The sequence below is a fragment of the Ciona robusta genome, chromosome 2, assembly GCF_009617815.1.
Source record: "Ciona robusta chromosome 2, ASM961781v2".
In the NCBI taxonomy this organism is placed as follows: Eukaryota; Metazoa; Chordata; class Ascidiacea; order Phlebobranchia; family Cionidae; genus Ciona; species Ciona robusta.
This window is the reverse complement of record NC_143236.1, coordinates 180,939-202,453: the sequence shown is the minus strand read 5'-3', so window position 1 is coordinate 202,453 and position 21,515 is coordinate 180,939. Positions and strand designations below refer to the sequence as shown.

At 34.8% G+C, this 21,515-nt stretch overlaps 3 protein-coding genes across 3 annotated transcripts; all 3 read right to left on the bottom strand.

Annotated features, from left to right (window-relative positions):
- Window positions 1-49: 49 nt before the first annotated feature.
- Window positions 50-4,674, bottom strand: LOC149739433 (uncharacterized). Its single transcript, XM_089872324.1, has 2 exons — window positions 2,700-4,674; window positions 50-1,433 (listed from the first exon to the last, which is right to left on the bottom strand). Exons 1-2 carry the CDS (start codon window positions 3,963-3,965, stop codon window positions 981-983), a joined length of 1,719 nt encoding a protein of 572 aa, XP_089728450.1. The 5' UTR covers window positions 3,966-4,674; the 3' UTR covers window positions 50-980.
- Window positions 4,675-10,258: 5,584 nt separating this feature from the next.
- On the bottom strand, window positions 10,259-17,403 carry LOC149739432 (PC-esterase domain-containing protein 1A-like). The gene is made up of 11 exons (XM_089872330.1): window positions 17,261-17,403; window positions 16,954-17,033; window positions 16,197-16,303; window positions 15,952-16,074; window positions 15,693-15,804; window positions 13,804-13,970; window positions 13,274-13,419; window positions 13,024-13,193; window positions 12,368-12,502; window positions 10,901-10,964; window positions 10,259-10,784 (listed from the first exon to the last, which is right to left on the bottom strand). The coding sequence occupies exons 1-11, from the start codon at window positions 17,331-17,333 to the stop codon at window positions 10,678-10,680; spliced, it is 1,284 nt and encodes a 427-aa protein (XP_089728456.1). The 5' UTR covers window positions 17,334-17,403; the 3' UTR covers window positions 10,259-10,677.
- Window positions 17,387-18,975, bottom strand: LOC149739431 (mirror-image polydactyly gene 1 protein-like). The gene has a single exon (XM_089872339.1). It carries the CDS (start codon window positions 18,780-18,782, stop codon window positions 17,652-17,654), a length of 1,131 nt encoding a protein of 376 aa, XP_089728465.1. The 5' UTR covers window positions 18,783-18,975; the 3' UTR covers window positions 17,387-17,651.
- Between the last annotated feature and the right edge of the window lie 2,540 nt (window positions 18,976-21,515).

Genomic DNA, 21,515 nt, shown 5'->3' with positions numbered 1-21,515 from the left:
TGAATGTAATCTTGATATTTACGCAGTTATGTTTTAAATCTGTAAAAACTACTTTCTCTTTCGCTTTTATTAAATTTTCATAAGAAGCACTCAAACATACAAGAAGTCACACTAATTAATACGATACAACGTATATACGCAGGTATTGGCACGCAAAACACTGATCGCGGTTGAACTGTGTGATGAAATGGGCATTTAAAATAGTAATGCGGAAAACTGAGGGCCATGCAGCTCCTATGTATGTATGAGGTATCGTAATGGTAAATAGGCAGCAGGTGTGTATTCGAAATGTTCCTACTATTTACTATACGCTGTCGGTTTAACATACCGGACCAGCAAATCATAGGCGAGGGCCTCAAACCTTCTAAAATCAAGTAACGCAAGACAGAGGTATTCAGTTATTGTAAGTGATACATTTTAGAACACGTTAAAGCTGACTTGGTGTAAATATCGTTTGTTTTGTGTCTGCCACAAACTACACACGACTGTGCAGTTGAATGTTCTATTATGGTTTAGAAAGATTAACAACAATGAAACAAAAGTGTTGACGTCAAGAAACTACATTTAGTTCTAAAACAAAGTTTATGGTGCACGTTTTTGACTGAAGGTAAAACAATTTTAATTTTTGTAAAAATGTGCAAAGGAAAAATACTTCAAAGATATCAGTCTCGTAGCTTAAGTTGAACCTTTTGTTCTGCACCCAATTCACCTTAAACGATTCATCACGTCTTGTTTAACAAGTATTGTCTCTTATACCAGCATCTGCATGATACGTTTGTTACGTTAGTTTGTTAAATCGCTTCATTGAGTTGTAAAACATTTAACCATAAATTGAATGTAAATCCAACCCAGATAACATCAACTTCTTGACTTTGTTACTATATCTCGTGCCTCATAATTTGATGGGCGTATTCTTCACTGAGTGCCCCCTCTTACTGTGACGACTTTCACTCATTTTATGCAACAGTTTGGAGAAATATTTAAGTTACACTAACACCAACATTGTTAGAAGTTTGTCCTGATATGTCAGATTTCAGGCAAAGATTCGATAAATTCCTCGCAAGGGAAGAATCTTCAACTTCATACTGTTTGTCTTTTTCGCCACAGCACCCAGCAGCAACAACCAATAGTTCACTAACGCAACGACTCATGCTCTGATCATCTTTCCCGTCTTCTGAAGTGATTGAACCACTCGAGAATATCTCGCTATCACAATCTGCACCAGAATCAATTGAATCTCCAGAATTATGTCTGACAACTTTTGTTTTTTCTTCTTTTTTTAACAGAGAATACATTTTGAATTTTTTCGTAACATTCTTTTTGAATCCTGGTCCTATAATTGTAACAGGCAATTCGTCAATCCTTTTGGAAAGTTCTCGGTAGGCTGCCATCGTGCATGATGGCTTTTCGTATTCAACTATGGCACACCACATCTGTAAAAAAGTGTAAAATGATTTTAAGGTTTATTTTTCTACAAATGTGATATTTTTACGAGAGCGCTTTTAGCTTTACTGTTATTTCTATTTTTATTATACTATATCTATGACCGTGGTTTGTTTGATCGGTAGTTTATAGTATTCTCCCGCGGCTATAAATAATGACATCATCAACATTCCATCGCTTGTTTTCATATTGTTTGTACAAATTTTAAGCTGTGTTTCCTAACATCGCAAGCGGTTGTGTGGTTCAAGTGCTAGTTTGAGAAACGTGGTCTTAGATTCTCGAATATTGGCGAACACCCGTATTATAAACCACGAAGAACATGTTTAAAGAAATTGTTTCCTTCTTAAGGTAAGTCACGCATTTTGTTTGTTAAATTTTGAGTCAGAATTGCTTAAACTCATGCACATTATTTCATCTACTTTAAAATGACAACGGTGTAAGTTGGAACTTGTAAACATTCGTGTCATGTTGAGTTCGGTTCATTGCGAGTCGATAATCCACTAGAACTTGATTCCGTGCAAGGCACAGAGCCTTGGTGCCATCACCCAGCTATACCGGGTGAGGTATGCGATTGTGCCCCAGGGCGGTGGATTTATCTTAACTTCCTGAATAATGTCAAACGTACGTTATGTGGCCGCAATTTCACCCAAATGTGTAGTCTGTAGAAAACTGTACGATGACTGTTTATTTTACGCTATGTCCGAATATAGAATGGAAAAGACGGGGCACCTATGACACATAATATCAAAATACCAAGATCGTGTTTTTAACAGTTAGCAACGGCCTATGAGAGTTGTGAGGATACGGTTTCCTAATTCTTTGCAAATCATTTGTTTACTACCAAATGGGACAAGGAAATATACTGAAAATGTGTCCCAACTTCCCCCACCGAACGATATTTAAAAAGAGGCGGTAAAAATTACCCTATAAATCAATTTTGTTAAGTCGCTTAAAACTATCAACCTAAAGTAAAATTTGAAGCTTGACTTCTAACGTTAACTTCAAGTGATGTAGGTTTTGTTATCTCTTGACATTTCATTTCTTGTCCCGAATAAGCACACACCGCAATATATCACTGTATCGCTCATAAACCATGATGGTCTGGCTTCGGGCACTTTGATATTAGTGCTTATTGCCGCACGAAACTAATATTTATAATAGATGTCCATAAAGCCGAAATATTTCTTATTTTACTTGGATATTTTAGATAACATCTATAGCCTATCCTATATAAAAATAGTTTGTAGGTCACTTACCTGACCCAAATACGGGAGGGCGGCAACGTAACCTTGCAGGTATGCTGGTATTGGGCGTTTAGGAGAAAGTATTCTCACTTGGGCGATTGTACCAAACTCTTTGTACTTGCTTATTACCGACTCTATTGTAGCTTCAACTTCTGGTAGACCAACCACCACCAACGATGAAGGTTCCTTACTTGTTGCCACAGATTTCGCTGGTAGTGCGTCTTTTCGACGAACTTTTGTTGCCGACTTGTTCACTTCCAACTTGTTGGATTTGCGAAGAGCTAGAACCACGGTGTCGTAATCACTGGTTAACTTCTTTATCGCTTTAACGCTGGCAACAAGCTTCAAGCTGACGTAACCCTGCGAGTTTCGACGCATCTGCCGAAGCAAGTAGAGATCTTTCGTCAATTTTTCATTCGATAACGTATCCTCTACGATGGCTATAATTTTCTGAAGTAATTTTTCAAACGCAATATCTCTTCTTCGTTCCATTAGCACAAACGGAACATCTTCATCTGCTGATTCAGTTGAAATGATTCCGGAGTCCCTCGTGGAGTCGGAGTGTGAATGGAGGAAGGGAGAAGATGATCTGGATGAAGATGAGAGAGAGCTTGGGTTTGGAGTCGCGGAAGACAAGGAGTTGCGGGATTGAGGAGGGGTAAACGAGTCTTGAGGGTGCATGATTGATGTTGCTGGGCGTGTATGCGGATGATTACCACCACAGTGATGGTGAATATGTGCAGGTGATAGATCTTCTATGATTGGAAAACCATTAGGAAATGGTCCTTCGAATACTGGTCGTTCATATCTGTAGAATGTAGTGCCATATACTTCGGTGGCTGTTACAAGCCCGAAGTTCGGGGAATGTTGAATTGGGTGACCGATGTTTGGACTATATGAGCAAGGTAGGCCGTGTCCGCACTGGTTAAGATGTTTGTTCACCAGATGAAAACTCGGTAATACTCGACCACTTTGCATGTAGTTTGGTTGAGGTTGAACCACAGGTTGAAGAAAAGGCGGCTGCAACTTAAATTCACGATTTCTTTTTTGCAAGCTGATGGGCGTTGTATGTTTGCAAGTACTCCGCCTATCTTTATAATTCATAGCTGTTCTCTCGCGGTAACCAGCCGTTGTCTTGCCGCTCTTTCGACAATCATTTGTTACGACAGGCGTGGTTGCGTCGGTGATTTTCTCGCCTATTTTCTCACAGTCATAAATCCCGGTGTCTCCTTTAACCGCCGTCGAGCAAGCTTTTGTTGGCTCAGTGGGCTCCACCATTTCAAATTTTGCAACAGCTCTATATTTAGTGGAATTTTTATCAACAACCTATTGAGTGAAATTGATGCAGAAATATTCCACTTTACCACCAATGCCTTTATTTACAAAATGAAATGTTTTTTTAAACTGTATTCAGCATGATTTTTTTTGATAAAATTACTCGATTTCGCTATTAATATTGTTATTTTTTGTTTGTTGCAATTTTACGCCCTAATTCATAATGTCACATATACCGTCGAGGCATTGTTGATATACTTGCCAAATTTTAATTTATAAACGCCCTTAAAACTGTCTCATTTATGGCAAGGACTCACTTTAAACTGAAACTCAACGACACAAAACATGTTTAAACATTCCCTAGCAGAAATACAATATGAGCACATCATATGCACACATGTATTCTTGCTTCTATATACAATCTCAAAAAACTGACTAAGCGTCGGGCTAATACATTTTGACGCAACAGAGACCCATGAATATAAATGTACAGCCACAAGTTTTTATCTGTCAACATCCGCTATTAGGCTTTTAGTTCTCCCTCGTTTTTTTCTGTTCACTCTGTAAACTCAATGTTTATGTTCGCGGATCTGCCGTAGAACCTCCTCCGCCTCAGGCTACCAGTTGCGCTTGCACCTTTTCCGGCCGCGTCCGTATGCCGTACCAACACCCACGATTCTCGACCCCTGAGCACTGTATCTTACTTTCGATATCAAAGCATCAATACGCCGCACCAGCTAAACGGACCTGCGATTAATGACAGTCACCAGACCCAGTAACACGCGTAACAATACTGCGGCAGGAAAAAGTTTAGCTGAATTAACTTCTACAACAAGCACAGTTTCATTGAAAAACTTGCGCCGTAGGAGAGACTCGTTATTTCCTATTTCCGCTTATAAATTATGTGGTATACAAATACCACAAACCTTAAACTTTGGTTGTCTACTCGTGGCTGCTACTAATATATTAAAGCAATATAAATAATTGCGACTTTACATGAACAGAACAAAACATTTAAACGCAACAAAAAACCTTTGTTTTTTAACTCTTGGCTGAATGGGGTTTGTAATTGTCGGTTTGTTGGCATTAGAAAAAATTAGAAGTTACTAACGGGTGTAAGATTTTAATGCTAATTGGTATATGATGACCACATAACCGGTGATTCACATACTTGCTGCTTCCACAGCATTTGAACTTACTTTCGTTTTATAATATGTTCGAAATTTAAGTACTTACAGCTTTCAGGTACTAAAATCGTGTTTTTATGGCACTTTCTATGGATTGATGTAAGAGATATTAGAGGACGTGACGTAACTTAGAGACAAACACTGAATCAGCTGTAAACCTCTATCTGCTGTGACGTTTGCTTTTCGACAATAAACCCTTCTGCTTACGTATCGACTAACCTGGCCGGCGGTGTTTGATACAAAACCTGCGACACCACGTTCCCGGCTCCTCTTAACGACCTGAGTAACTGCGTCATAGTCACTGCTTTGATTTACCACGTTTCGTTCGAATTTAGTCACACCGTCCACGGCGTAAAATGCTGTTATTTAGAAAGTCATAAAACGTTCGTGCAGTAAGCATTTGTACAACTGCTTAGCATGTGTGAGATCCGTGCTACTGCTGTATATACGTGTTTATGCGACTCGTAACTTTTATTGCGGGAAATTCCGGTGTGCCTTGAATCCACACTACTGTTTTATTAAAAACGTAAAAAAAATATATCTGTTTTGCGAAATTAACAAAAGAGTTCCATTTAAAGCAAACATTTGTGGCCACAAGTAATATTATATGCAGAGACGTTGTAGCAGAACTAACTCGGGAATTGCGATGTTAATTTTGTAACTGACACGGGAAGCGGAATTGTGACGAAACATCACGGAAGTCCAGCCCACAGCAGCCAGCGAAGACTGAGGATACGAGCAATTGCCCGGGTATTAAATTGAGGATACAAGTGTGAAATTAGTAGCTACTGAATCCTAACACTTATCCTGTATAAGAAGGATATAGCTCTCATCCACCACTTAACCAATCAACGCCTCTCTCACCTCATAGATCTTGCCCGCGCGACCTTAAATTATGAACTCTTAGCGATTCCCGTAAAAAACGACTTAACTAAGACCTCTTGTGCCAAGGTTAAGTAGCGGAAGTTGAAATCTGCGAAACTGTGAAACCAATTTCGCTGTCTTGGTGATGAACGATGTTTTAACGATAGAACGAATATTGGTAAATATACACTTTTAATTTTTATTGGTTTCAACGCAAAACTGACTCATGTACATGTAAAGTACACTGACCTTTATACACTGCTTTTATGTTAAAAATACGCAATTACTGATTATTGTTTTACATATGGTGTATATTGGCTGTAAATAAATTGATTATAACATTTATCAGCACGTTGGTTTGACCTGAAAAATGTCAACGCCAGTGCAAACAGATTAATGTTGTGGTGTAAAATATTCAATGGTGGGTTGAGTTTGTAACTACGAGTGTGGACCGGTTGACAAACGATCACTGTCGCGTCTACGAGCTGCTCCAACTCGGCCATGGGTTCAATTTCTCGCCATTTATGTGCGGATAGTGACCTTATCGATTTCAAATAGTTCATAATAATATAATTGACCGTCCGCATTCAAGTATGAGGTCTGCATGCCAACAACGCCTTTGGCATGCACTGCACCCTAATCCTGCATTTGTCTGCAGCTTAACAAACCAAACCAGTCGGTTAACTTTGGGTAGAAAAGGTCAATACTGTTTCGGCCACAAGGAGATATTATAATGAAATTAAAAAAACTACTTTAACAAACATCTATTGTAGGGTATAGGGAAGACGAGACACGTTTAGCACATAATAATCAAATATCCTGGTTGATCGTGTTTTAAACAATTAACAACGGTCTAGAGTCGTGAAAATATACGGTTTTAAATTTCTTTGACTGTTTCTTTGTTTACTGAACAAAAAAGAATAAAAAGGTATCCCATCTTCCCCCAGCCTACTATATGACAGCATAGTGTTATAAGATGAACGCCTAGAGAGAAACACCTAATTTAATTGTTTTCAATTCACATTAATGCGAGTCAATGCAGTTTTCCATTGGTAGTAACTATCGTACAGCAATCTGGAAAAATGCACGAGCTCCTTTGGGTCATGTAATACATAATATCCGCCAGATAAGCTCACTGCATATCTGGTTACGTCATGTTTCAGGAATTTCCTAAAAATGCGCTGTTCATTTTTTATTTTAGGCATATATATAATGCGCATATCTGTCCGTGTAAAAAGAAACCATTAATGTTCGATTAGTGAAATCTACACTGGCTAAATCAGACCTCAAATGGTAGAACCTTGTCATTACATGTTAGACGATACCGCCTTGAAATTATAAGAATCTTTTCATTTCTTATAGGACATCTATAAGAATCCCTCTTCTAACAGACAAAACATTATAGTTGCGTTTTGGTTTGTTATATATGTACTACTTATTAAGTTAAATACCGGCAGATTTAAAATAAGTTTAGTTTCTTCACTGAACGTCATTTAATTCTTTGCCCCCATGCAACGGGATTGATGATAAGCTTATATAGCATAGGGTTGGGGAAAATGGGACCCTTTGTCAGACGTACGAAACTTTTTGAATTTTCTTTTCACGGTTCCTCCCATTTAATGATAATCAGGAAACTAATGTTACAGAATTGTTCGACAGTATTACCACGACTTTATAAAACGCGCGTCAAAGCTGATTACTGTTTCTAAATATTAAGAAAATAGCTAAAATAGAAGCGGTATATCTTAAAAAGGTAAAAAATGGCGAAAGAGTAAGGTGCTAAACTTTCAATGCTCATTAAATTATATAGTACTTATAGCCAATAAAATGTTTTAGTTTGCGAATGTGAATGATTAAACTAGTTTCCTAGTTTCACAAAATAACCTTAAATATTTCGTACACCAGCAGTTTGATTTTGTCTCATAAAACTACTTTTAGCTATGTGAACAAAACTGAGATGACATGGGGAAAATATGTAGAGGTTATTTTTATAATAGGCAGCGGACTTTTATATTGGATCAAAAACAACAACAAATATATCGGTTTAAAGTTATATATAGTACAATGGAGGAAGATGGGACACTTAAGCACATAATGCCAAATATTTCTAAAAACAAAATACATGACGTTTTTTTGATAATACCACGAATTAGTACTATCATTTCTTTATTAATTGACACCAATTTAATCAAATATAATAAAACAAACGAGGAGTTATTTATAGCGATCCGCACAACAGGTAAAATTTTACAAATTCGAGAAAACACAGGATAAGATGGGACAGTTTAAAATCATTGCTTATTTTGATTAATAAGTGTATTTATAAATACTGCTATAGTTTTTAACATGTTACCTAAACAATTATATTATTGCATAACAATTGGTATTGTTTGAACGACAATGGGTAATGTTCAAACATCAATGGATAAATATTGTATCCTACAAATGTATAGGAACTTGCAATAAAAGAAGATTGGTAATAACTATTGATAAAATTTTTATTTTTGCTACAAATTGGGTATTACTACTCTGTTTTTGGCACAAGCCACTTCTTATAAATTATCATCAAGTGCAAATGACCAAATTTCGAATATATTTTCAAAATATTATCTTTTTATTATATCAGTATCATAGTTGAAAACCCCCTGAGGTATAAATTACTAAATTAAAAGCAAATCTTTCAAAGTTTGGCAATAAAAACTTACAAAACTACAATGTGGGGGAAGATGGGACTCTACATTGAAATATATTTACATTAGCAGTATTCTGCAACTTGTAGTTAACCTACCAAGTTTAACAGGCTGTGCTAGTTTCTTTGCCATGTAAACTTCATATATATAACGTTAAACCGATATTTTGTTGTTGTTTTTATCTCAAATTAAAGTCATGTTGACCCCTGCCTAATTTCTCAGTGTTTTTTTTACAAAACTAAAACTAGTTTTATGAGACAAAATTAAACTGTACGAAAAATTCAAGGTTGTTTTATAAAGCTATGAAACTAGTTTAATCGTTCGCACACGCAAACTAAAAAAAATCATCGGCTTTACTATGATTTAGCGAGCATTAAAAAATAGCACCTGAATTACTATTTCGCATTTTTTTTACCTGTTCAAAGTATGCTGTTTCTATTTTACATATTTTTTTAATATTTAAAAACAGTATTAGCTTTGACGGGCCTTTTATAAAGTCGTGATAATACTGTCAAATAATTCTGTGACCTTATTTTCCTGATTATCATTAAATGAGGGTCCGTAAAAAACAATTAAAAAAAGTCTTGTCTGACAAAGTGTCCCATCTTCTCCCACCCTACTATATAAGACCTACCGCAAGCGTCATTTCTTCCTTTTGTGCTAGATGGTGTAATTTAATTGTTACAACATAGATTGTTTTTTTACACGGGAAAACACTCGTATAAGTTTGCCTGCATACATGGTATTGGCTACTTGGATAAAGTTGCTGTAAAAATAATATATAACGCGTTACTAAATTTATATATTATGCACGTAAATGGCTACAAGACCTCATTCCGTGTGGAATTTTTACGAGACTGCCTGGGTATTCAACGTTATTGCCGCGTCAATGTCGTGTATGCCGCATACCCATAAACAATTCTGAGGTATGGGCCGCATATCCAGGATCGGCGCCCCTGACCAATGATATATATATATATAGCCGTAGCACAATTGGTTGGCGCGCCCGTGTCTAACCCGTCGTTGGTACTATTTCGGGCGTCAAAATAATAAAGATGTTGTGATAGACTGTGCTTTGAGCACAGGTAGGTCTATATATTATAATTTATTCAAAACTTCTTAGTGAATAAAAATTAAATATTAAACAGCCGTGTTGCGTAGCCATTATATCTTGCGTATAAACCAAGTTGTCGTCGCTACGTAGAAATGGTGTGCTTAAACAGTTTGGCGACATTCTAACAATGTCCACAACTTCAAATGGAGTATTTAAAAGCAAATTATAAATTTTATTCCCTTAATGCTGTGGTGTTGTGTTTACAGCCATCTGTATTGGGTGCGTTTTGTTAGTTGGTTTACTCCGTGGTTACGGTGGGTTATCCAAATTGCTCAGTCATAGCGTATAGAAATAAATACACTACAAACTTACAAAAGTGGTAAATGGAAAGCTGGTCCAAAGGTGTAAAACAGAACAATCGTGTTATTAGCACTTTAGTTTCCCAGACACTTGATGAAAAAGCAACAAGGGGGACCAAGACAAGAACTTCAAAACCTCCAGTTACTGCCAAGTCTGTCATATTTTTTAATATTGTAAACAAGAAATGAAAAAGAACAACAAAAGAAAGAGGAGACAAAACAAAGTTGTACAGTAGCTTCCATTGGAGTACGAGGATAATTTCACAATTAGTTCGTCCGAAGACATGCATATTATCGAGTTTGATCGAGCATAACAAAGTTCACATAACCAAGCCACATGTGAGGTAATTAATGGTAAGGAAACCCAGCAACAAAATCAGAAATAGGACCTTAACTGGAATGCACAGTATTGAGAAATAAAATAATGAAATAGTTGCACACAGAGTTCGTAATGAAAAATAGGAAAGAACAAAATGTTGGCAAGTGTTCAGAGCAGATAAGGCAGTTAGGTGCCAAAGCACCGCACATGATAAGAAAGAAGGCAGCATATGGTGATAGTTCTTATCGGTGATTGTGTTTGTATGGATGGCGACGTGTTTTTTTCTGCTGAGAAGCTTTTTGTGGCCGCATTTTATACAAGGGTTTGCTGCGAGCATGGGGAATCCAGTCTTAAAAGAAATAATAGATTAAAAAGTAGTTTTTATTACAATCCATGAAGTGTCAAAACCCAATGATCAATACTTAGATAACGTATGCTGAATATTGTAACAATAACTAAACTTACTATTGTTTTGGTTATGGATGAAGTTGTTACTTTTATGGTTGAAATAATATGGCAGATCTTGCTCCTGAAAAATAACACACGAACTAAAATTATTTTTAGTTACTTGTACTCGTTTTATAGACAATGACCCACTCCACCATACTTTAGAAACTTTACACATACAATTTTAAGCAACATATGCCAACATCAAATTATTAATGCAATAATGTTTTAAAAAGGTCACAATTTCCAGCTGGTGACTTGCAGTCAAGGAAGTAACACCTGTGTGCGACATACTCTTAAAAGACCAGTTACTAAACAAAATATAGATTACGGATGTCTCAACAAACCTATTTATTTAAAGAGGCATACCAATGAAAAATAAAAAATTATGTATTGATAGAAATGCTCAAAGGTAAATTGAAGGTACCATCAAAGTTTGCGAAAACAGTACAGCATTTTAAAAATCGTAAGAAAAAAAAAATTGGCTGTTTCGACAATGTCTAGGATTTCTCATAAATGAAAAGCACTGAACTTTAACTGTTTCTAGTTTTTAAACTACTGAAGTAAAGTCAAGTTTTATTTAGGATTTGGAATAATGAATGCTTTTTCTTTGTGAATATGTTAAAAAAATAAAAACGCCAACTTTATTATGTTTTAATTTTTTGATTGAACTTAGCTGCATACCAGATTATGCTGACTCAGCATATTTTCAGCCTAATGTTCAACACAAACAAGTGACTTTTTTATAACAAATGGTACAGCAGGTACTATTTAGACATAACGAACATTTTAATATAAAAAAGTGCTAAAAATTAATCAATAGGAAACAAAGTGCTGAGAGCCTGAGAACATGTTATGTTGCTATGTTCAATCGAAAATTAAAACATAATTTTTCCTATGGGAAATCCCATGCATTGCGGGAGGGCCATTTTATTTTTACTTCAGCGGTCGAATTTGTGGTTTTGGAACTCATTTTTTCAAAAGCTTTTTCGTATTTTGAAACTTTAATAGTACTTTTTTAGGTCACATTTGAGATTGGAGCATATACATCAATCAATACACAAACTTTAATTTTTCGTTGTATGCCCCCTTAAATATTAGACGTTAATAATTAATTTCAACTTCTAATATAGCATAATTTCAAGGAAATCATTGTTACTGAAAATAATGAAAACAAACGTTTTTATGTGACGAGAACTGACAAGATTAACCAGTGTGAGTTTACAATTCAACACATAGTCTCGGAGTTGTACAACAATGTTTAATTATACATCTTCCTTATGAATTACTTTATATTGGAACAAGCTCCTTTAAGTATAGTTCTGCTTTTTTGTTTTTAATTAGAAATATATTTTTTATTTGTGACACACAAGTTCAAGAAATCGTTCTAAGTTATGTTAGAAAATAACCTCTTTCAAATGCTGCTACAAAAATACTAATTTTCAACCTTAATTTAATTTCTCATTACTTTTACTTCACTATTACCTGATTCAAATAATAATTGACAACTTGCTGACGTTGCAATTTTTGCAGATGTTGATGTTGATGTTGTTCACCATGTTGATAAATGTCGTTCGAATGTTGTTGAATAAATCTTGTAAATTCATCAACATAGTGTTCCTGTGGTTGAAACATTATGTGTTGCATTTTACGGATGATGATAGAGAGACTGTTCCTCACAAACAAAGTAGTTAGAACTTAAAATTACTCTACTGGCCATAACATTGCTTTTTAAATGGGCTGCAGGCATATAACAATGACTAATTAAAACTTGTATTCGAATTTATGCTAAAATATATCTAAAAGTACCACCAAAGTTTCAATAAAGGAAATAAAAATACATTGCTGTACATTCCAAACCAAACCAATTTTTAATTAATACATTATGATGTCTTTATATTAAGCACGTCACAGTGACGTCAGTATATACTATTATGATCTGTCCAAGCTGTCATGGATTTTTGATTTTATACTAACAGAAAACAAAAAGACTACCATTTATTTAATTCTAAAAGTTTGGTTCACTATATCATTAAATAAAGTGGGTTATCAAACAAAGCTATCCGGAGCAAAACCTGAATTTATAAAAAACCAGAGCATGTAGTCACATTTTAGGCAACTCCATACACATTTCGCATCACCTCGTCATTCTGAGGCTGCAAGTCCTTAGGTACGATGTAGAAACTGTTGTAAAGATCATACATCTCATTTGATGATCGGATTGGACCTCCATATCGTAATTCTTCATCGGTCAGTTTCCGAGCATTTTGATAAGCATAATGTAACACGTCTGTTGTGTTCATGCTTATATCTGCAAAATTAGCATACATGACAGAAATACACCAGAAAATAAAAACTTCTGCAGTACTAAAAACAACTAATCACATTAACCTTTTGGATTAAAGTTTGTAACTGTTTCATCAAATGATGGTTGAACAGGAATTCCCAAACCCCAAGCATCAGAAATATGGGTGAGCAATATATTTGTCATTCGACGATGCGCATACATGTTCCAATGTACGCCGTCCTTGGCTCGCCTGATAAAAATATAACAAAGCTAACAAAAAGGAAAAGTCATACTATTTTGTTTATTCAATAAATACTACAAGACAGTGGGTCTTGTGAATCGCAATAGTGCAAGATATAGATTTCATAATCAAACATCCCCTATTGAGGGGATAATAGCTGATAATATTAACAATGCAAGACATTTGAGATACTGAAAATTGCTTCTATAGGTTTACGGATGCGCATTGTTAGTCCAGCAATGTTTAATTGAAAGTTTGAATCTTGTATGTAAACTAACAACAAATAATAAATTGGTTTGTGAAGTATGAATAGCTTTGATCATCGCAACCATATAAAACCAAATTTGACATGATATGCATTAATAATAAACTCACACAAAAGCACATGCATACCTTTGTTGCTGCTGTGTAAAAAGAAAGTGCATATCAACCACATCGTATTTATGTTGTGTAACAATCGTGTGAGCAAGATGATTTGCAAGCAACACATCAACCAGTAGTGTATTTGCACAATTTGCAACATTTTTTGATAAAAATCCTCCTCTTGCCCTTTGACTTACCTATTACAAAATAATTTCATTTGTATTAATCTTTTTTTCTAATGCTTCTCTTTACTCTTACAGTTTTAATAAACTAGGCTACTTCCATTTATATATAACCCAAAAATAACATCTATTAGAGTATTGGACTGAAAACAATGCCGATAACTGACAACTTGAATTAAACTAAACTAAAATCAGCAACATATTGAAAATGACCTGTAACTATAAACCTTTAAAATCAATTCATTCACAAAGTTAATATTGGCTAGGATAAGAACAAAAAAAAGGAAAAATAAAACAATCTTTTTTCCCCCTTCTTGTGTAGGAAATGTTGGAAAACTTTTAATTAAATATCATTAGCAACAAACTACTTCAATATATAGCAAATAACTGAATTCATAAAACAATTATCACAAAAGGTCCATTCACAATAAAAAGTTTAGCAAACCCCCCAAATGTATTCATTGTTTGTTTAATTTAGAAATTTGTATTTGACCGAAAAATAGTTATCGCCAAAGGTAAAAGTAAGCTTTTTACCCGTAGAAGCTGTTTGCAATAAAACCACTGATGCCGACCTCCAGAGATGCGACGCACTTTGTGAATTTTTTAAACGTCGTTAGATACCGAGTTAATAACACTGAAGCTGTCCAGTGGTCACACACCAATCGGAGGAGTATTACGTCGCGTTTAAGCGCTTTCAAAGTTTTCATTGCACACGTGTCAACTTTTTACTTTATGGCAAACGTGAAAAAGCAAATATTCAGCCTGTTTTTACACAATTATATGATAATAATGAACATGTGAGTAGCTATTATGACGCGAATAATCAATGTGTGATTCGCCATTATGCCGTAATTAATTGCTAGGTCAAACAATCGCTATTATGATGTAATGAATCCACGTGTGAATCCTTGCTGTTTCGTAAGAAATTTTCTGCTTGGCTGAGAAAAACATAGTAAATATGGAATATACTACTGCTGCCGTCTGCTGGGATCGATTTTTTTAGGTACCGTAGTTTATAACCACTTGTTCAACGAGCGAATAATATTTACACGAAACTGCAAGTTACGCAGAGCAACTATATGTTGTGAATTTCGTCAAACATACAAGTGTGCCAAATATATCCAATAATTTATTTAAATGGTGTCATAGTTAACGCACTGCGCTCTGCATAGTGCATATCCAAGAAGGCAAGAAAATTAGAAAATCGCCGCGCCTGCTTTCACCTATAGTTTAAATTGTGAAGTAACGCCACCGTAAATGTAAACGTCTATCTCCTGGGTTGCTAATAATGAACGTAATCGCTATTATGACGCAAGTAACCAACGTGTGAATCGCCACTATGACATAACAAAGCATTATGCGTGGTGGGTGAAAAACGTACGTAAACATCAACTTTAAACGTGGAATAACAACCATAGGCGAGTGGTAAACGTCTAAACAATACCCCGATACTGATAAGCGTGCCTATAGATCTTTGTTTAATTATGACAACACGCTTGGCACCTCCAAGATTTTTTTCAAACTCGGCGCCTATGAATAAAACAATTGTTTTAGCAGGCTAGAGTGGTTGACCTTTCCTACCCCAAGTACCAAATTGTGTATTAATACCCCACTTTACTATATGTGTATATAATAATATATTTATATAATTTTGAGTTAAATAAAAGTGTCCAGGTTATAATAGATCAAGTTAAGCGAAATATTAAACTTAACAATCTATGCATTTTGGTGGCTCACGGGTAACGTGGTTCTCCAAATAATACACGTGTCCACAGGAACACATTTGTCCAATTCGGTGCAAAACCTTTCCAAATTTTTCTGATATTGTGACCTTCCTCCGGGGCCGTACCTAATATTTATATAGTAATATGAATATATGGTATATAGACTAAACCTAAAATTTCTAACCCATGCAAAAAACATTAAACTCATGAGAAAAGTATAAGAAGCAAACAAAAATGATGTTTTGCAATAGTAGATAATAATATTTGCATACTTAGTCAAATCCCACAAACATGAGTTAACCAACACCACATCTGGTGTTGGTTGGTTTGCTTCCATAAAATCATCCAAAATACCTTGTACAAACTTGTTGTAAATTCTTGTGACAAAGTAGAACCTAAACATGACATAAGAGCTTAAACAGGTGAACCAGTAAACAAAAACAATATGTATATTGGGTCTGTATGAGATTCGGTAGTAACTTAGGCCTATAGAAAGTTACTCAGCATTAAGTATCACCTTATAATTTGGTCATTTGTTTTATACTCCCTTATTTCCTGATATTGTATTCCATTGGTAAGTTCACTTCTATGCACAAGTCGGTCGTTGAAAAAAGATTCCTCTCCCTAAAAAGTCCCTTTAACTGTTTATAAAAGTGTAATCCTGTCCTTAGAACATAACAGAACATAAATTAAATACATTGTGTTACTTATGGTGGTTAGTATGCAAGCCTAAATTTAAAATTTTTGTTTCAATCCTACTCCTACTTTTACTCTGTAAGACTGTAACAATTAATTTTCCGCTTCCAATCACCCTCAATACATACATAAGTCATGCTTGGCGTAATAGAGTAGCTGAGCTTAACTTGGATAAGTACAATCTTTGTCATGACATACTAGGCATTCACACAATGATTATAATTGTCACAGTAAAGATTTTTAATTTTTGTATTCATTATTTTTTTACTGCACAGAAAGAAGGGTATTACGATTTTAAATTTGCCTTGACCTTTACCTAAATGTAACTCTATGTTTTTTTTTATCCCACTTGACTATATATTTCATTTTTTATATGAATTCTCCATTTTGCAATCCTGGGAATTACAATTCTTATACACTTTTCTTTTCTCCTTGGGGACGCCATTAGCTCATCCCTAAAAAGTGTACACATTTGTTTGCTTCTTGCTATTAGGTTTGGTCGTAACACCACCACCCTGTCTTATATAAATCCTTATGATTTACCACACAAAGTATTTATGTAGTTAGTAAATATTCACCTTGGCTCTTAATTCTTTATCCTTAATGAAGCGGTTTTCCTGGCAGAGTACGACTAGGTCTTTGTACACACTTCTTTGCACTGCAGAACAAGTAAGAAATAATTAGGAACACATAAAATTTTTTGTTTATTACAACTTAGGTTGTAACTTTTTGAAACAGTAGCTACTTTTATAATTTTACCGCAATTCATTAACATATATTGGAATATTTTTTTTCAGCCAACTAAACAACAATTTTTTTACGTAAATATGAAATACTGCTTAGTAGTTATACCATACGCTTTTAATTGCATATTGTATACCTTACCACTATCTCCAATCAGGACAATGCATTTGTTATGAAGGAGTTTTCGCGCATGCTCAGATGAAAATATACCCATGATTTACAAAGATGTCGTTCAAGATTATTGTTTGCTAATTTGCTAACATATGCTTTGATCTAATAATTAGGAAGAAATCTTAATTATTTGTTTAACACTTAGTGCAAATTCAAGTAAAAACAGTTCAAGCTGCAATAGATTTAAATAAATTGTACAAATATATAGCAACAAAAATAAATATGCAAGATACATTGAAACATAACAGCAGCTACAAAAACAACTTCAAACTAATGGCTTTCACCTTCTAATAAAACACCAAAATAAGTACAGTTAAAAGTATAGCAAACAACATATATATATATATATAAAAATATAGACTTATTGATGTTTCTTGGCCACAGAACCCATTGACTGCTGAGCAAGCAAGGCAAGTTTCTTTCTTAATACAGTTACTAATCTTTCTAGTCTTTCATTTTTCTCTGTTAATCGACGAAGTTGTTCCTCCTGCCTCCTGCTGTTGATCTCCTGGATGCGATTGTGATCTTGCTCAATTCTTAAAGCTTCCACAAGTCTCTCAGCATCTTTTTGTTCAGCATGTTCCACCACCAACCTACTATTCTCCACCAATGATTTGTGCAAACTGTAACAAATTCTTAACATTTCAACTTCCTTACCATCGTGAGAAAGATCCATTAGTGATCCAGCAAGTGGTTCTGTATTGACTTGAACACAAGCGTTTACTAAATTTTTCTTTTCAACGCCGTGTTTCTTTTTTTCTGCATTACTTGTGGCTGCTACTGGTGTTGAGCACTTTAACGCATGCCACTTTTGCACAGCGACATCTCTTTCACAAATTAATGTTTTCATTTCCTCGCTGGTAATTTCATCTTTCATTTTTCTCATGTTATCAAGTTGACTCTTAATCTTGTTTGAATATTCTACGGCAGCTCTTCCAGTCCCTGCTTCACACAATAATGACACCAACTCTTGTAGCTTTGATTGCCTTCCATTATTATTCTCATCACCTCTTAATCTTGGTCCCATTGACAAAGCTTTTGCTCTTAAAATTGCTTCGTCCCTTTCTTGAACAGCACGCTTCATTCGAGCTAAAACAGAAGCTTCCCTTTCCTTTTGAGCTTCGATAATTTCTTCCACCATTCCTGCAATTCGTTCACTGTCTTTTTGTTTTACCTCCGCACATTTCATTTCATACTCCATTTTCAAAGAAGCCAGTTCGGTTTCAAGTGACTTGATTTTAAATTCAGAAGATTTATTTTTTTGTTCTTGTGCATGAAGACTTGCTTGAAGTTTAGTGACAATTTCATCTGTATATGAATGTAAACTACCCGAAGCCGTGTCTTCATAGTTTTGTAAAGAACCATTGCTTCTTGGATGAGAATAGTTGGACACAGATCGAATAGTTTCAACTTTGTGAAAAGTAACTTTGCTGTCTTCAGAAATTGAAGATCCAAATCTTACATTTAAAACTTCATCAGAATCGTCATCCATTTCTGTTTCCGTTAATTACATAAAACACAACTTATTAATTCAAATATATGGGTGTACCGTAACATTCATGAAATCTGTTTAATCCCTTACAGTTTCATTTAGATAAAACAATCAACTATCGGTACATCTATGCTATAACTAAAACATCTTAAAAATAAATGTTAAAATACACACTAAACAGGAAAAGGGGAAAACACTAAATTAAGAAACGAACTTTTTCACTAGTTGGCGCTGCTTTCATTAATTATTTCTGTGAAAATTAAAAGATTTCAAAAAAAAGTACACATTTACGCATACGTATATGTATTATCTATGATTTACGCACATACCTTGTATTTTTTTGCGTAAAAATAACGGTTGAAACGTAAACTTGTGTTTTGTATATCAATTTACTTTGGCTTACCTACCTTATTAAGCACGTTATTGAGCACGTTAGTAGTCATATAGATCCTTTTCCGTCGAACAGTTGTTGTTCTTGTTGTTGTTGTTGTTGTTGTTGTATATTAAACCAAGCACAGTTTTATAAATTATACTGCATACACTCGCCTAATTAGCGAGTAATTAACGATTACTTTTCTGTTTATTTAAAATCAAGCGCTTTTTCTAAAATGTACTTTTAACATTAATTAATCAAATGTATTCGATACATCAAATCTCACTAAGTTTAGTCTTATGAACCATAGTGTATAAAATCGTCCAATTAATATGTAATTAATGATTATAACGCTTGCGAGTCTAGTGAAACTGTCATACATCGGGAACCAAGTATTAACACAGTAATTGGTAAGTTTTGGCTTTGTTCACGTTAGTGTACAATTGAAAATAAAAATGTGTATAATAATAGCCTCTTATATCTCTCATTAAAAGAAAATAAATCCAAAATAATCGTTACATCGGGCGAGGATCGAACTCGGTACATTAGGCTATTATCTGTTCCCCGCGCGCGACCTAACCGGTTGAACTAAAACTCTATGTTCCGACAGGTCAAAACAACGGCTATAAGGTCTAGGAATGTGGGACATTGGGAGCTTTGGAGTGCACGACTGCACGTGTTGGTGAGATAAGAAATCCTCACAACGATTCACGACTAAATCAAACTATTAGCATTTAAGTGGGGACACATTAAATGCACTACTCCTATACCTTATTATCACTAATCCTAATTGAAACAGTATTTTTAATTCAACATCATATGATTAATATTAACTTCTAACATTACCTAATTTCGGCGTGGTTACAGTTTGTCAAAATTCATAATAACAAACGTTTCTAAGCGACGACAACGTTAACTAGTGTAAGTTTACCATAAACACATGGTACAGGAGTTGTACAAAGTGTATTTACACATATTCTTTACCAATCACTCAATCCTCATACGTCATAAATTTCATTAGTTATAATACATGTATAAATACATTCTGCCTACTGCTTCACAGTCACCAATGGCGACTAGAACCCGTTTTGTTGGTTGCTTCGGTGTTGTTTATGATCCAGCCCAGTCGACCATTGTAGTAAAAGGATTAGTTAATATAGTAGGGGGGAGAGATGGGGGCATCTTTTCATTTTGTTTTTTTTCTTTCCAATTGGTGGTAAACAAAGAACATTTAATGAATTATTAAACCGTATCTTCACGACTTCCACAGACCGTTGTTAATTGTTTAAAACACGATCAGGCTATTTGGATATTATGTGTTAAAGGTGTCCCATCTTCCCCGACTCCACTATATTATGCTAATCAGTTTAAAACATGCTCATTCATTAGATCTGTGATCTCTTGTCTCATCAATTTTGCATACTGAATATTTGCCTCGGTTGATCAAAATAAACAATGCTAGATGCGAATGCGAACAAAATACTTTGTCTTTTCTTTGCAAAATAGAGCAATACTAACAGATGTAAGGGCCACAATGAAGTGATTTGGTTGTTTATTTTATTACTGTAGTCATTGGTGATTGCGGGGCAGTAGATAGATTGCATTTATTCGTGTATTAAAACTTATTAAACTTAAGACGGTAAAGAATATGTGTAAATACGCTTTGGTAAAGAATATGTGTAAATACGCTTTGTACAACTCCTGTACCATGTGTTGACATGTAAACTTACACTAGTTAACCTTGTCGTCGCTTAAAGACGTCTGTTTTTGAGAATTTGGATAAACCATAATCACGCAGTATTATAGGTAATGTTAGAAGTTAATATTATTTATATTGTGGCGGCTGCATAATGATTTATTACGAGCGGTAAACTAAAAGGTGAAAAAATCTGAAAATTTAGTCTAAAAATTATAAATATATACTATGATTTGATTTGAATCAAGAGATTAAAGAATAAATGCTAGAATTGAGAATTAACTGACTAGACCCCAGCGGTACCGATTCTAAAAAAAGTTAATTATACGAAAAAATAGCAGTTATGAATATTAAAATTCGCCATAAAACACATATTTATAGAATTTTCCACCGATCCAGCCTTGCGCTATACCTAATACCTAAAAAATTAAACATTTTTTTCCTAAAAAATAATAATTAAAAAAATAAACAAAATAAGTAATATTTTTTTCCGGAATTTTTTTCAGTCGATACGTATTTATTAGAGCTCGTATTGTATTTGTTCCAACTTACTGTGAATGCGCAGTAGCGTGTCGGTCCATGCGCAATAGCGCCCGGTACATAATAGCAGGATGGGGGGAGATGGGACACCTTTTCATTCTATTTACTGGTCACATTTGGTAGT